Below are 15,377 nucleotides of genomic sequence, written 5' to 3'. Positions count from 1 at the left end.
GGCTGTGCCTGACCGTGCCTGGAATTACTCGGCGTTGCAGTATTAGGGAAAAGTCTGTAGCGGAATATAGTAACGCCCTTGCCTGACCTCACTGCTCACTCATTCATCCCTCCACTGTACATACTCCAGACACCGACACCTCCGCCCCGACTTTGCATCTCCCCTCTTCGCGTAGCGGCATCCATTGCGTCCCTTGTGTTCCCCGCATACACCTCATTCATCTCCGCGCCCCGCCCAGGGCCGCCCGCCGCCGTTCCTCTCCGACAGATCACTCTTATTGCCCTCGACATCGTTCGGACCCTTCTGGTTCATCAACCTTCAGACACCCCTAGTCTCGCTATTCTCCTTTGGCATCTGTCTCGGTCTCGGTCACCTGCTGCGCCCTCTCCACCACCTCTCCTGTACAAACCATAGGTCAATCTTCGAACGTTTATCGACCTCGTCTTCTTGCCATCCAACTCCACACATGGCGCCGTAGCGCCCTCCGTCTCGACTCATGACCACGACCCCTCAGAGCGGACGACCCTCGTCCGCCGCCATCGAGTCTAGCGGTACAACACCAATACAGCCGGTGGCCTCAACCAGCCAGCTCCCAGAACTGCCGTGGGCTTTCATCGACTGCCCGACTGACACACTTGTCGTCCTGATCGCGCACATGCTCGATCTGCTGTGCCAGCACAATGACCAGGTCGTGCTCACTCCTGACGCGCTTACACGCTTCCACTCTCGTGCTCCGCCAGGCATTTCGGTCATCGAGTACCTCCGGCGTATCGTAAAGTACACAAACCTTGAGGTGAGTCGTCAACTTTTTGTCCAGAGTCAGGCCCATGGCACGGAAATGGACCGTGCGCATGTTTGACTTGTCCGCCGCCTGCCTCGAGTCTCTTGAGGCATTATACTGACGACAGAAAATCCCATTGCTCTCCCTTCTAGCATACATCGACCTCACGTGCCAGAACCTGCCGACATTTACGCTGTCCTCACTGACGGTGCACCGTTTCCTCATCGCCGGCGTCACGGCAGGCAGCAAAGCGCAGTGCGACGTGTTCTGCACGAACGCACACTACGCAAAGGTCGGCGGTATCAAGGTCGGGGAACTGAACAACCTCGAGCGAGAGTTTCTGCGCGTGACGGGATGGGCCCTATGTGTGAGTAGCGCTCATCTGCGCCGGTCTGCGGTTCGTGGTGCGGGTTGCGGTTGCGCGTAATTTGCGGCGCTGCGGCACTGCGGACCGACCACGGCGCACGCGTTTACTGCCGATCAAAGAAGCACATGGCTGACATCAGTGCAACTCGGACTTGTTGCAGCGGTACTACACAAGTCTGATTCGTTCGCATGGAGGCTTCGTGCAGGCACCAGAGCCCGAAGTGTCGCCCTTCCGCGCCTTCCCGGATGCGGGCAAGGAAGCGCCGACGGACTCACAGTCTGCGACTCCGGTGCAAACGACGGGGTCTGTGCTGGGAGACGAGCCACCCGAAGGAGCCGAGGCAGACGAAGACATGGACGAGGAAGACGACGAGATGGACAGTGGATCAGACGAGGAGAGTCCGGAGTCTGGCCCGACGGGGCAGGGCGCAGGGCCATCACGGGGAAGGATGCCTGCCGATCAACCAGCAGATCAAGCAGATCCAGCGATGGAGGTCGACACTCCGGCCGCGGAGAGTCGGCAAGAACCTCCACCCAGCGCTGCGCCGGCCGTACCGGGGAGTGTGACCGAGGCATCGCCAGCCGCGCCAGTGCTCACGGACCGACTGGTTGCGGAGCCAACACAAGCGCCGATCCCACATTCGTCCACATCGCGGTCGCTCAAGTCGTTGATGGGGGGGATGTTCAAGCGTTCGTCTGACCCGCCACCGTCGGGCAGTGCCCCTAGCGGACTCGGCGGCCCCGCCAGTAGTAGTCCGAAGGTCTTGTCCGGCAGTCCCAAACCGATTGTGCGCTCGAAGCCCCTCGCCTCGCCACGGCTGAATGGCACGCCGAGCGAAAACGGCTCCAAGCCAGTCACACCGCGGGTGCGGACACGGGAGGAGCGCAGCGTCGACTCGCTGCGTGGCGGCATGCCAGCGGCAGCTCCAGTCGGCGTCGACGACTCGAAGACGAGAGCGAGATATGAGTGAGGTTTGTCATGGTTGTATCGCTATCACACCTGGCGGTGTGAGCGTGCTGCATGCTGCGGCAGCTGCAGCAGTAGCACGACAGTCTCTTGTAAGGGTTTCCATTTGCATTATGCACCGTCAGCAATGTCTCTTGACCTCTTCGTCATTCTTGTCCGCCTGATGTCCACCGCCGTCAGAGGTGTTGCCAGTCACCAGCGGCATGTGATGCACGACTGCGGAGGACCCCTGTTGCCCGTCAGAGCTCAGCAGAAAGCAAACCACAATTAATGCTTTGCATGGCCGGAGTTGTCTTCCCTGGCCTAAATATTAATTATGACGGGTGCCAAGTCCGCGACAAGTTTAGTCTTTGGGTTTGTCGCCAGCCCACGCCGGAATGCGGGCAATCCGGGGGGCGCGTCTCGGAGCTCGGTGTGGTTGACTTTCAATATTTTCACGCCGACAGCGGCGTGCCGCGTTTGTGTTCCATACGATGGAGCACGCCAGGTGCGAGATCTATGCGCGGAGAAACCGAAAGTGACCTGAATAAGTCTGAGCACATCTGATAAGGTCGACATACATCGTTCGACAGTCGTTGTTGCTCGGCGAACCCGATCTCGCAACAAAAGCAACGGCGTTCAGGATCCAGGACCGACAGGTCAGGAGGCGTCAGTCAGCGAGTTACCCTGGATATCTCGTGCAAGTTTTTAGGCTCACCACAGTAGCCTCATGGGTAGCGGAGCACGATCCGCTGACGGCCGTGGGAAAGCTGGAAGGAACGCGTCAGCTGTCCCACGACTGCCTCTGGTACGCGTCAGCTGTCCCACGGTGGCCCACCCCCTGGTCGTCGCGCGAGTACCTGCTGGTTCGCTGGTGTAAATGAGGAAGGAGCGCGCCGGTGGAGGCGGCTGGAGCCAGACGCGCCTGTTTTGCGTCCTTTCCCTGGTCTTCCCTTCCCTCCCTACACTACACCAAGAGTTGTCTGTTACACCCTCGAGATCCGCTGGCTCCATTCACAATGGTCAAAGCTGCAGCGGACGTCAAGAAGGCGTAAGTAATCTCGAGGCAAGGGCAGTGCTGACATGTCGCAGGACGAAGCAGACAACGCTCGCCGCGTTCTTTGGCGCGCCGAAACCCAAGCCGGCCGCACCTTCCCCAGCTACCCAGGCTACGCCCAAGGCCACACCAAAGGTGAAGACGACCCCAGCTAGCAAGCCCAAGACGCCAAAGGCTGCCCCTACTCCCGCAGCTGCCTCAACATCGCCCCCGTCTTCATCGCTCCGCACGCCACCGAGCGACCCCATTGAGCCCGAGGAAGTCAGCGCCAATGTGCAGATCGCACGTAAGCCGCAGCCGGAGCGCTCGGCCAGTCTGAGCCCGCCACCCGAGATTGTCTCCAAGCCGCGATCAAAGCCCAAGGCGCCGCCGTCGCCAGCGGCGGAGGCGATGGACGTCGATGAGGAGGAAGAGGAGGTGTTCGTCCCCGGTCGCCGCAAAAGGAAGGCCGTTAAGTACGTCCAGTCCGACAGTGAGAGCGACGCGTCCCCGATCCGCCCCGGTCGCAAGCCGCGCAAGAGCTTGCGCGCCGACTCTTCTGATGATGATGACGAGGATGAGTTCGTCCCTCCCGCCGACGACGTTGCCATGGGTGAGTTGAGAGACCGCGATCTGAACTGACATCAGACGATGTGTCCGAGGCCGGCGTCACGTCCGAGGAGCCTTCCTCGCCATCTGTGGCGAGTGTCGTGTCCGAGGCGTCTCCTGTCAAGAAGCCAAAGAAGGCTGCTCCCAAGAAGGCACCCCTCAAGGCTTCCCCGTCTCTGTCCCGGCCGCCACTGTCGCATGCGTCGAGCAGCGGCGCCGCGGACATGTTCCTGACTGCCGCCGAGCGGAAGAAGATTCAGGCAAAGGGCGACAAGCGCAACGCCGAGACCTGCTTCGAGTTCCTGGTCGACATCAAGGACAAGGAGGGCAACCGCCCTGGCGACCCGGAGTACGACCCGCGTACAATCTACATTCCGAAGAAATCATGGGGGTCGTTCACGCCCTTCGAGAGGCAGTTCTGGGAGATCAAGCAGAATCACTACGACACCGTACTCTTCTTCCAGAAGGGCAAGTTCTACGAGCTGTACGAGAACGACGCAGCCATCGGACACCAGGAGTTCGACCTGAAGCTCACCGACCGCGTCAAGATGAAGATGGTCGGTGTGCCGGAGCAAAGCTTTGAGTTCTGGGCGGCCAAGTTCCTCGCTGCGGGATACAAGGTCGGCAAGGTTGAGCAGGCCGAGACGGCGATCGGCATGGAGATGCGTACGACCAAGGGTGGCGGCGCCAAGGAGATTGTTCGCCGCGAGCTCGCGCAAGTTTTCACCAACGGCACCATCGTTGACGGCACGTACCTGACAACTGACGAGGCAAATCACTGTGTCTCGATCAAAGAGTCCTCGCTTGGACCCAACTTGCCGTCATCCTTCGGCATCTGCGTCATGGACGCGTCGACTGGGTCCTTCAGCCTGACAGCGTTCGAGGACGACATTTGTTGCACCCGTCTGGAGACGATGTTCCGCCAGATTCGTCCCAAGGAGCTCGTTTTCGCCAAGGGCAATCTCTCCGTCGTCACGATGCGCTTGCTGCGCAACATTCTTCCCCCAAGCACGCTCTGGCAGTCGTTCAAGGAGGGCAAGGAGTTCTTGGACGTCGACGACACCATCGCAGCTCTCAAGGAATACTTTCCTGAGGGCGAGCTTCCCGCGGCGATTACCGCCATGACCGAGAACCACCTCGCTGTTGAGGCCGTCGGTGGCCTGCTGTACTATCTGCGCACCCTCAACCTCGACAAGGACCTCATCTCGCAGAAGAATTTCAGTGTCTACGACCCCATCCGCGATGGCAAGGCGCTTGTCCTCGACGGTCAGACGCTTGGCCACATGGAAGTTCTGATGAACAACGAGGGCAGTGAAGAGGGAACGCTGCTGAGCCTCCTTCAGCAGTGCCACTCTCCGTTCGGCAAGCGTCTGTTCAGGTACTGGCTGACTGCCCCCCTGCGCGATGCCGCGGCCATCAATGCGCGCCTCGACGCCGTTGACGACCTGATGCACGCGCCGAGCTTCATGTCCCAGTTCAAGGAGCTCTGCAAGGGCATGCCGGACCTCGAGCGTCTTGTCTCGCGCATTCACGCCGGATCCATTCGCCAGCTCGACTTTGTCAACGTCATGAACCATTTCCGTCGCATCCAGTCGAGCGTGAACCGGCTCTTGGAGATCGCCGAAGGCTTCGAGTCGTCGTCTGTCGCGGGCCTGCTGCGCAGTGCTCCGGACCTTGGACCGCACCTTCAGCATATCCAGAACATGTTCACCCAGGTCACGGATGAGAAGACCATTGCGATCCTGCCCACCGAGGGTGCCGACGAGGCGTGCGATGAGGCTGACGCTGCCGTCGCCGAGATCGAGGAGGAGCTCAATGCTGCCATGGAGCAAACACGCCAGGAACTGAAGCTGAAGACGGGCGAGATCCGGTTCTGGCACTCTGCCCAGGGCAACAAGGAGATCTTCCACCTCGAGATCCCGGCCAAGACGAAAGTGCCACCCAAGTGGACCAAGTGCGGTAGCTTGAAGCAGGTGGCTAGGTACATCACGCCCGTCACGCAACCTCTTATCCGCCTGATGCAGGAGGCGCGCGAGACGCAGTCGATCGCGAAGAAGAACTTCTTCAGGCACCTCCTGTCCGAGTTTGACAAGGATCGCGATGTGTGGCTCAAGATGGTCAAGGTGATTGCCGAGCTGGACTGCCTGAACTCGCTTGCTCGCGCCTCGTTCAACCTCGACGCGCCCAAGTGCCGCCCTACCTTTGTCGAGTCGGACCAAGCCTTCATCGACTTTGAGGACTTGCGTCACCCCAGCATGTGCCTGAAGCGCGACTTCATTGCGAACAACGTGCAGCTGGGTGGCGAGGTGCCTCGCACGACGCTCCTGACCGGCCCGAACATGGCGGGCAAGTCAACGCTGCTGCGCATGACGGCGGCAGCCGTGATCATGGCGCAGATGGGCTGCTACGTGCCTGCTGCGTCTGCTCGGCTGAGCCCCCTCGACAAGATCCAGACGCGTATGGGTGCGTACGACAACATGTTCGCCTCAGCAAGTACGTTCAAGGTCGAGCTGGACGAGTGCAGCAAGATCCTCCGCGAGGCTGGTCCTCGCTCTCTTGTCATTCTTGACGAGCTCGGCCGTGGCACGTCCACGTACGACGGCATGGCGATCGCTGGGGCGGTCCTTCACCACCTCTCGACGCACACACTGCCGCTTGGATTCTTTGCGACGCATTACGGCTCGCTGACGGACGACTTTGCATACCACCCCAACATTCGCAACATGCACATGGCAGTGCACGTTGACGACACTGCCGGTGTCGTGTTCCTTTACAAGCTGATCAAGGGCCACGCCGAGTCGTCCCACGGCACGCACGTCGCAAAGCTCGCTGGCGTTCCAGACGCCGTCGTGGCGCGTGCGGACGAGGTGTCGGGCGAGTTCTTTGAGCAATTCCAGCAAAAGCTGGAGAGCCGCAGGCAGTCGTCGCTCAGCATCCCGGCGCAGGCTGACTTTGCGTGGCTCGTTCACCTCGCTCAGGGCAAAGAGGAGGCGACGACGGCGACGGTCGCGGAGCAGCTGGACGTGGTCAGGAAGGCGGTCGCGGCGTATGTGTAAGGTGGCAGTAGCTCTCGCCCTCTAGACGTGATCAGAGGATAGAATCAGTAATTATCATTGCATCCCAACGAAACGTTGTACAAGAAGACATGTATCATTCTCGCTTTGTGAAGTCGTCGAGGGAGGTTTGTCGGCGAGCCGGTGGGCTTGCGACTTGCCCGGTGGAGGAACATGGCGAACGAAGAGCGGAGGGCTTCGAAGATGGTGGTGATGTTTTCCGTTCTTTCGAGCTTGAAGCATGAAGCATGGAGCGGCGTGTGGCCGTGTCCCGTGTTGATCGCGATTAGAAGAGTGTTCTCACACACACGGTGTGAAGATAACGACATGATTGCGCAACTCTAATCTTATCGCGTGTATCGTGGGCAAGGCAGAGCCACATTGGCGCCGAGGCACGTGTCAACATCATCTCTCCCACCTCCCAAGGCGCCTGCGCGCCGAACTCATTCTGGGGCGCGAGGCAAGCAGGAGCTGTCTGGCACGAGCGGTGGCAATCGAATCAGAAAGGTGCAAATGTCAGACTCTCCACATGCGTGGCTATAACTTTGAGACTGAGTCTGTTGAATACGGCTACCTGGGCTATGGCACAGCGGAGGAAGTGGCTGTCATGAGAACGCGCCGTCTCCGACACGACGGCGCCACCTACCGGCGCAGTCCGTCGTCGTCGTACTCCGTCCTCGGCGCCCAGACCACTCTGTGAGAACCGACGCGAAGAAACAGGAACGAGGTGGATTCCAGATGTGATTCCAGCTGGGGCTGGGGACCTGCCGTTTTCCAGAGCTAACAAGCTCAACAGTCCTCACGGGAGACGCTCCACAGCGTCTATAGCGTTGACAGGTGCAAGACCAGCAGAAGGTTGAGAGATCACGATGCCATGATGCGCGTCGAGAGTTTATTTGGAGACTGGAGCACTCACTCACCCTCCTGCCTTTAAGAAGATATAAACAGCTCCCATCCCTGGCATTCTCACCCCTCTCCAATCCCCTCTCTCTCACACAAACCTCAACAATGCAGCTCCCCGCTCTCACCCTCGCCCTCGCCCTGCTCTCCTTCGCAGCGTAGGCGTCGATCGCGTCGGTGATCTGGTTGTTGCACGACTCATAAAGGCTTCCCAGGTTATACCACACTTGCCACATGTAGGGGTTGAGGCGGATCGCGCGCGAATAGGCGTCTAAAGCGTCACGGAACTGGTTGATCTGGAAGTAGAGGACACCGATCGAGCACCAGAAGGAAGGGTTGCGGCCCTCGCGGTACACGGCTTGCTGATAAGCCTCGTACGCCTTGTTGTAGCTCATCACCCCACCCCCGCTCCTCGCGCGCGCCAATGCAGGCGACGGCGGCCCCGGCGGTCCAGGCGGCGACAACTATGCGCCTGGCGGTACGGGCGGACGCGGGGGCGATGGCGGTCCGGGGGGCAAAGGCGACGCCGAATCAGTCCCCGCTACGACGACGACGACGGTGACAATCACGATTGAGACGTGTGGTGGGTCGTCGAACGTTATCCTGCCGACTTCTAGCTCCTCGGGGAGCAGCAGCAGCTCGTCTAGCAGCTAGGGTCCGGGTCCTGAGGTGAGTAGGCGTGGATAAGCTGGAAGAAGACAGTTTGCTGACTCAGTCCAAAGAAGTGAGAAGAAATCGCCAGAAGACAAGTCAATAGCGCATTGCCGTAGAAACAGATGCAGAACAGCTCTAAGCATTCTAGACCTCTATACTCCCCCAAGTCCCACCTAGTCCCACCTAGTCCACCTCCTCAGGCTCGAGCTCCTCCTGGGCACTAGCCATACTAGCCCCCGCCCACGCGACAATCACCATGAGCCCGACCACGACAAACCTGATGAACGCGCTTTCGCCCTTAACCTCCTCGTCGTTCCGGACCTTGTTGATGCGGGAGCGCATGCTCTTCCAAGCGTCTGCGCCCGTCTTGATCTCCACGGGGCCGTTGCGCACCCGGTCCCAATCCGTGCCCAGGCCGCCGGTGCCGCCCATGCCCATGCCGCCGCCTGGGGTTAGCTTCGGTCCGGTTGTCCAGCTGAGATAAAGCTCTGCGGTGGCTCAAGGACACACGCGGAGCAATATCACGCTCGCTCGCAAGCTCGCAAGCTCGCAAGCTCGCGTGCTCGCGTGCTCAGTGCGCTCGGGCTCGCGCAACTCACCAAGATTCGGATCCACCCTCCTCCGTCCCGTCCACTGCGGCCCCGGGGCCGCCTTGCCCCACGTCCCCTTGCCCGCGCGCCAGGCGCGGTGCTGTCCCGCCGCGCGCCGTCCCTCGGGCGAATGCGGGTGCCATTTGCCTCCATGCCCCCCATGCCCCCCATGTCCATGACTTCCAGAACGACTCCCCGCCCAACTCGGATTCAGCTCGGCGTCGTACGCTGAGCGCTTTGAGACGTTTCCGAGGATTGAGTACGCTTCGTTGATCTTGTGGAATTGCTCGGCCGAGCCCGTCGGTGAGTCGGGGTGGTACTTCTTGGATAGCTGGGGTTAGCTAACGGCAAGGAGACATTCAGCGGTGGGCAGCGGTGGGAGTGAAGAGCGAAGAAGCGGAGTTGCTCACCTCGTAAAACTTGGCTTTGATCTGTGTCCGGCTCGCGTTCTTGGGCAGGTTGAGCGCGGCGTAGTGATCCGGTACGCTTCGGATGGCGCTGCTCGAGAACCCCCTAGAGCTGGACGCCATTATCGGCGCGAGCGCGGCTGGTCGCCCCATAGCCATTCGAAGTGTCGGGTGTGCTTGTGTTCGGAGCATGGTTGATGGTTGGTGGTTTGGGATGAAGGAGTTGGCGATCTTGAAGCTGTCGGAATCGGATGAAGTCACGTCTCTTTCACTTGGACCCTGTGGAGGTGGAGTAAACCGGCGTTTCCAGGCACGGCCACTGTATCTGATAGCGGCCAGGCTCACCTCACGCTCTCTGCACGCGTTGCGCGTCACTGCTCCCTGGGCTAGATCCGTCTGACACTTCTCTGACGTCTCGTGTCTCAACACCTTTGGGTAGTCATTGCATCATTGCGCTGTCAAACCACAAACTGAGCTTACCACTATCACCTAGAGCTCACCTCGCCACTCTCCATTCCTACTCTGCCTCACTACCTCCAAAAGAACCTATTCTTCGAGCAGTATGCATCTTTACAAGTCGCTACATTCACAGTCTAAGTTTTTATATGAGCACCCACTAGGCCTTGCTGGGCGACGTCTCTTTGCGGTCTCCACGCTCACGTTCACGCTCACGATCACGGTCGCTACGCGCGTCGCTCATCTCCACGTCTCCCTCCTTGTCTCTAGCGTCTCTGCTGTCAGATCCTTTCGAGTTCGGGGCCTTCAGCTGCGTGGGGGGAGACTTCATGGGCGACTTGTTCGGCGACGACGTGTCCTTCCTCGGCTGTGCGGGCTGCTCACTCTTTCGAACGTCCTCGGGGGACTTGGGCCTGGCCTTCTCCGGCGAGCGCGCGTGCTCGGGCGACGGCCGGTCCCGTGGGTCCCGCTCCGGGCCAGCGCTCGGGCGGTCGCTGCGCTCACGCTCGTGCCGGTCCGGGAGGCGAGGGAGCTTGTTCATCGAGGGGTGGTTCAGGACTTCGATCGAGCTGCGCGACGGCGCGTTGAGCACTTCAATCACCGTGCGTCGAGTCGGGCTCTGTGCCGCGCGCGGCGGGGGGCTCGGCTTCGATTTCTTCGGGTCGGAAGGGCGAGTCTCGGGCGACGGAGGCGACGGGCGCTTGCTGCCCGGGTTCGTCGGCGAGATCGGCTTGTGCGTGCCGCGGTCAGAGTGCAGGGACATCAGCGCGTCAACACCCTCGTCATAGTCCTCATCGACAGTGCGGTTCGGGCCAGACAGCGAAGGCGGGAACTGGCGGGGAACGGAGCCGGCGCGCTGCGACGGGGCAGGCGAGGCGGCAGTGCGCGGCGTGTCGGCACCGTTCGTCTTCTTGCGCGGAGCCGGGATCGGCTCAGACTTGCGCGGGGCGGCACCCTTCTTGGCGGCACCAGCATTGTCCGAGACCTTGCGGCGCGATCCCTTCGAGCTCGTGCTGGGAGCCGGGCTAGGCGCACGCAGGTCGGCGTTGCCGAGGTCGCGCGGCATCGACGGGTGGCGGCCAGGCATGCCGTTGGCGTGGTCGAGGCCGGGCTTTTGGTCGTGCTCTTCGAAGCGGCGCTCGTCCCGGCGCGGGTCGTACGGAGGCGGGTAGCCGCCCGGTCCACCGCGCTCGTAGCCATAGGGAGGGTACCCCTCGGGAGGAGGACCCCGTCCAAACTCGCGTCCATCGGGAGGTCCACCGCGAGGAGGCATGCCGGCCATGCTGCGCGGGTCGCGAGGATCCATGGGGGGAGGTCCGCCACGCTCTCCAGGCCTGGGCGACGGGTGGCGAGGGTCGTGGGGAGGCATGCCGCGCGCCTCGCGCTCTCGCCTCTCCCATTCCTCACGGTCACGGTATCCAGGCGGGGGAGGGTACGGCGGGTACCCTTGCGGCATGTTCTCAGGTCGTCGGTGGGGTGACCGAGGCGAGACAGGGGCGCGACGATCAGAAGCTGGGTCGTAGCGTCCACCAGGAGGACCACCGCCATTGTAGCCGCCATTGTAGCCTGCAGGGGGGCCGCCAGGACCGCCAGGTCCCTCACGGTAGCCCTCACGCAGATCGCGCGGGTCAGGACGGTCAGTGTCGATCGGTCCGAGTGGAGCATGGCGAGACATGGAGCCGCGGCTCTCGTCAAAGATCGGAAGCAACGTGGTTGAGCGGGGGAGGAGCAATGCCGCCGCGGAAGGGGCCGGCGCCAGGCGAGGGAGGGCCACCGCCGGGACCGCCAGCAGCTGCGCCGCGGGGAGGGAAGTCGCCAGGAGGAGCGGGCAAGCGGCCACCAGGCTGGGCGAGCTGGCGGGGTCCTTCGCCGGGAGGTCCTCCAGGAGGCATCTGCGCAGGGGCGAGACGGGGCGAACCGCCGGGGCTGGGCTGACCAGCATACTCGCCACCAGGTCCACCAGGAGCGGCGCCGGGCGCACCGCCGCCGCTCGGGTGCGAGTTGTACTGTGACGGGTGGACGTCAACGGGCGCAGGAGGGGGAGGAAGCGGCGCATTGCTTCCGCCGTTGCGCTGGAGAAGCTGCAGGCGGTGGGCGATCTGCTCGTTGTGAGGCTCCAGCTCCGCAGCTCGGGAGTAGGCGTCGATCGCGTCGGTGATCTGGTTGTTGCACGACTCATAAAGGCTTCCCAGGTTATACCACACTTGCCACATGTAGGGGTTGAGGCGGATCGCGCGCGAATAGGCGTCTAAAGCGTCACGGAACTGGTTGATCTGGAAGTAGAGGACACCGATCGAGCACCAGAAGGAAGGGTTGCGGCCCTCGCGGTACACGGCTTGCTGATAAGCCTCGTACGCCTTGTTGTAGCGCTGTCCGGCCATGAGCGCACGGCCCAAAAGGTACCAGCTCTGAGCGTCGGCAGCGTCCGTCTCCAGACTCTTCGTCAGGTAGTTGACGGCCTGCTCCTGGTTCGCAAACGACGCGCCGGGCTGGTGGTACAGCCAGCCGAGCTGCTGTAAGACCTTGGCGTGGTCGGGCTGGTGGTCGAGGACACGGAGGTAGGCGTCGCGAGCCGCGGTAAAGTCGCCGTTTAACTCGTAAACGTGGCCGAGCTGGAACCAGATATCCCAGGAAGTCAGAGGACGAGGAGGGTTGTTGATGATGTAGCGGAAGCAGTCCAGGGACGCCGAGTACTTGCGCTGGTGCTTGTATATGATGCCGAGCCTAAAGTAGATCTCGTTGGCCTTCTCAAAGTCCGGGTCCATCTTGAGCACCGAGCTGAACGCCTCCTCAGCGTGCTCAAACGAGCCGTAGCGATCGTACAATATACCGATGCCGTACCACAGCTTGGGCTCCTTCGGGTTCGGAAGATAGTGCAGCGCCTGCTGGTAGGCAGTGTAAGCCTTGGGCAGGTCGTCCTTCATGAGGAGACAGTGACCCATCGATCCCCAGACATCGCCATTGTCCTGCTTGATGTTGAGGATTCGCTGGAAGTACTCGATCGCCTTGTCAAAGTTGTCTCGGCTGCGGGCGATGTCTGCGACAGCGTTCAGGCCAAGGATCGAATTCGGGTTATGACGCAGAGCGTTCTCGAACGCGGCCAGCGCCCTATCCTGGTCGTTCATCTGTTCCGAAACGGCTCCTGAATGTTAGCGAGACGTCTTGGCGGGCGTCACCCTTGCGCAGCCACTCACCGATCAGCATCCAAGTGTTCTCGTTGGCCTGCGCCAGCTGGTTCATAAGACCGTCAAACTTCTCCCGACCAGGGCGCGGCACTTGGTGAACGGGACCGGGCGTTCCACCGTGGTGGCCGTTCGAGACCGGGGCTGGCGGGGGACCGCCGGCATCGGGAGGAGGGCCCATGTTCGATGGAGGAGGTCCGCCTACTGACATTGGTGGGGGCGGTCCACCGACAGGCATTGGCGGAGGAGGTCCGTTGGAGGCATGGCGCTGGGGATGGTGGTGGTGCATGGGATGGGGCGGTTGGGAAGGGTATGCCGGCCCCGTCGGGGGGTAGTTGGAGTGGACGGGCATGTGGTGGGGAACTCGAGATTCAGGCTGAGGAGGCATCACTGATGGGTTAGTCGATAATAACAAAGCATGGGGAGAGGGAAGATGGGAGGGACACGAAGTGATGCAGATAATGAGAAGACTGGCCAAAGGCATGGGTGACTGCCGTCCGTGCTCTGGCGTTGCCTCGACCGCACAAGAAGGACTCGGCAGGAGGGGAGCGCTCATCACTGCCCCCCCTTTGCTTCTCGTCCGGAACCTCACGTCGTGTGTCAGACGTCATTGTGCGTGATAAGTGCCGAGTGGCAAGACCCATGCTCTGAGACGGCTGCGGCTCGGAATGGATGAACACCACAGAGCAGACGAGGGGCACACACGACACGACACACAGATGGGCCATCCAGTCCGAGCCTTAGTGTGATGGTGGCCATCAGAGGCCTGAACTCACCTGCTTCCTCACGTCCAACAGCCTAGATGATCAAGGAGGGGAGTAAAGTTGGATGACTCGGTCGATAGGAAGTCGCGCAGCTGGTTGCGGCAAACGTCCAGTGACGAAAGGTGTTGTTGAAAGGGAATTGGGAACAGACCAGAACACAGACACGGGCGCGTGGTCTTGCGGTGGATGGATGTGGACTGTGCGTTGTGCGCCACGAGCCGAGGATTGTTCTGACGGATCTCACAGAGTGACACTCCTCCTGATCCTGATCCTTGATGAGCGGGCGATGCAGCCGTCTAGCCGAAAACGGATGATGGGCGTACGTGCGCTCGGATGACACGGATTACACACGTCGATGCGCGTGTGTGTGTGGATGACACCTGATGTCTGAGCCGGAGCCGGGGACGATCACCACGGGTTTGTGCGTGCGTGAACAAAAGTGTGTGTGTGTGTGTGTGTCGCTACTCGCGGTCGATGTGTGCCCTACGAGTCCGTTTAAAGGTCACGAGGAACTGGGGGGCGCGGGCGTGGATGAGGGCTCTGGTCGATATGCACAAAACAAAAACAAGGTCGGGATCGCGAGCGAGAGAGAGTCTGGTGGTGAAAACCGACGAGCTCCTTAGTTGCAGGAATGTGATGCGTGCACGAGCCTGTGGTGTGTGAGCACTGGTGGTCAAGCTAAAGGTCCTGCGTGTCTGCGGTCTGCGGCAGGGGCAAAGGAAAAAGAACGCTAAGACGCTAGGACGCATTGAGGGGATCGAGGGTCGGGAGGCTTGGGCGTTCTCGACTGCAACTGGCAGGCATGGCAGGCCGAGCGCTCATGTCCGCAGCCGCCAACGGCGATGGCGTTCGCCGAGGCGCTTTGGCTGGCCATGGCTGACCTTGACCTGGCGTCATCCAATCCAAGGTCTGAGCGCAAGCCGCGCCAGCGCCCACCACCAGGCGCCAGCGCCATTGATGCCAGTGCGCGAATGCGAGCAAAGCAACGCCAGGCCAGACAGCACCCGAGGCCCGCGGGCTCTTCGCAGCTAGGGCCAAGTTGGCCAGTGGACAGACCGCAAACCCCAGACTGGTCGACAAGGCTAGCGTGCGCAACCTTAAGTGGCGCACGCTGCACGGGCCTCGACGTCAAACACAACATTATATAAGGTCCGCCGGTCACGTCACAGCGCCGCACACCACCATCAGGCGAACGCCTCTGGCGATGCGGGCTGCTGGCTGCTGGGGGCGCCGGCCGGTTGGCCCACCTTGCCTTGCGCCGCGCTCGGCCCTCGGGGTCGTGCAAGACTGCAGGCGCGACATGCGACAGTGCCCGCTGGGGGCGAGACCACACACATATGTGGGATGGATGCGCAGACATTGGACACGTACCAGTCAAGAGAAGATCAACAGTCCGGGTCGGGGGTCGCTGATCAGTTTGGGTATCGGTCTGGTTTACTTTGTCGCAGTCGGAACCAGAAGGGTGTCAGTAGTGATTTTGTTGGCTGGGTGTTGAGAGGGGAGAGGGTGGGTGGAAGGATGAGTGAGAGAGAGAGGGTGGATGGATGGATGGGTCGATGGTCGGGATGGGGTGGTCGGATGGAAGGATCGGAAAGAGGCGATGGTGGTGGAGAGAGCGATGGTGAGGTCGGGG

The 15,377-nt window shown here is 61.3% G+C and overlaps 5 protein-coding genes across 5 annotated transcripts; 2 read left to right on the top strand and 3 right to left on the bottom strand.

The window, feature by feature from the left end:
* Positions 1-496: 496 nt before the first annotated feature.
* On the top strand, positions 497-2,118 carry A1Q1_04721 (uncharacterized protein; the record flags this gene model as incomplete). Its single annotated transcript, XM_014322959.1, has 3 exons — positions 497-793; positions 909-1,148; positions 1,309-2,118. 3 exons carry the CDS (start codon positions 497-499, stop codon positions 2,116-2,118), a joined length of 1,347 nt encoding a protein of 448 aa, XP_014178434.1.
* A 994-nt stretch (positions 2,119-3,112) lies between these two features.
* Positions 3,113-6,794, top strand: A1Q1_04720 (DNA mismatch repair-related protein; the record flags this gene model as incomplete). The annotated part of the gene is made up of 3 exons (XM_014322958.1): positions 3,113-3,144; positions 3,186-3,622; positions 3,778-6,794. 3 exons carry the CDS (start codon positions 3,113-3,115, stop codon positions 6,792-6,794), a joined length of 3,486 nt encoding a protein of 1,161 aa, XP_014178433.1.
* Positions 6,795-8,528: 1,734 nt separating this feature from the next.
* Positions 8,529-9,534, bottom strand: A1Q1_04719 (uncharacterized protein; the record flags this gene model as incomplete). The annotated part of the gene is made up of 3 exons (XM_014322957.1): positions 8,529-8,833; positions 8,945-9,257; positions 9,346-9,534. 3 exons carry the CDS (start codon positions 9,532-9,534, stop codon positions 8,529-8,531), a joined length of 807 nt encoding a protein of 268 aa, XP_014178432.1.
* A 424-nt stretch (positions 9,535-9,958) lies between these two features.
* Positions 9,959-11,254, bottom strand: A1Q1_04718 (uncharacterized protein; the record flags this gene model as incomplete). The annotated part of the gene is made up of 1 exon (XM_014322956.1): positions 9,959-11,254. The coding sequence occupies one exon, from the start codon at positions 11,252-11,254 to the stop codon at positions 9,959-9,961; it is 1,296 nt and encodes a 431-aa protein (XP_014178431.1).
* A 235-nt stretch (positions 11,255-11,489) lies between these two features.
* Positions 11,490-13,368, bottom strand: A1Q1_04717 (general transcriptional repressor; the record flags this gene model as incomplete). Its single annotated transcript, XM_014322955.1, has 2 exons — positions 11,490-12,940; positions 12,993-13,368. The coding sequence occupies 2 exons, from the start codon at positions 13,366-13,368 to the stop codon at positions 11,490-11,492; spliced, it is 1,827 nt and encodes a 608-aa protein (XP_014178430.1).
* Positions 13,369-15,377: the final 2,009 nt, after the last annotated feature.

The sequence above is a fragment of the Trichosporon asahii genome (assembly GCF_000293215.1).
Source record: "Trichosporon asahii var. asahii CBS 2479 unplaced genomic scaffold scaffold00070, whole genome shotgun sequence".
NCBI classification, from domain to species: domain Eukaryota; kingdom Fungi; phylum Basidiomycota; class Tremellomycetes; order Trichosporonales; family Trichosporonaceae; genus Trichosporon; species Trichosporon asahii.
Note: the sequence above shows the minus strand (reverse complement) of the source record. Positions and strands in the feature narration are given on the sequence as shown.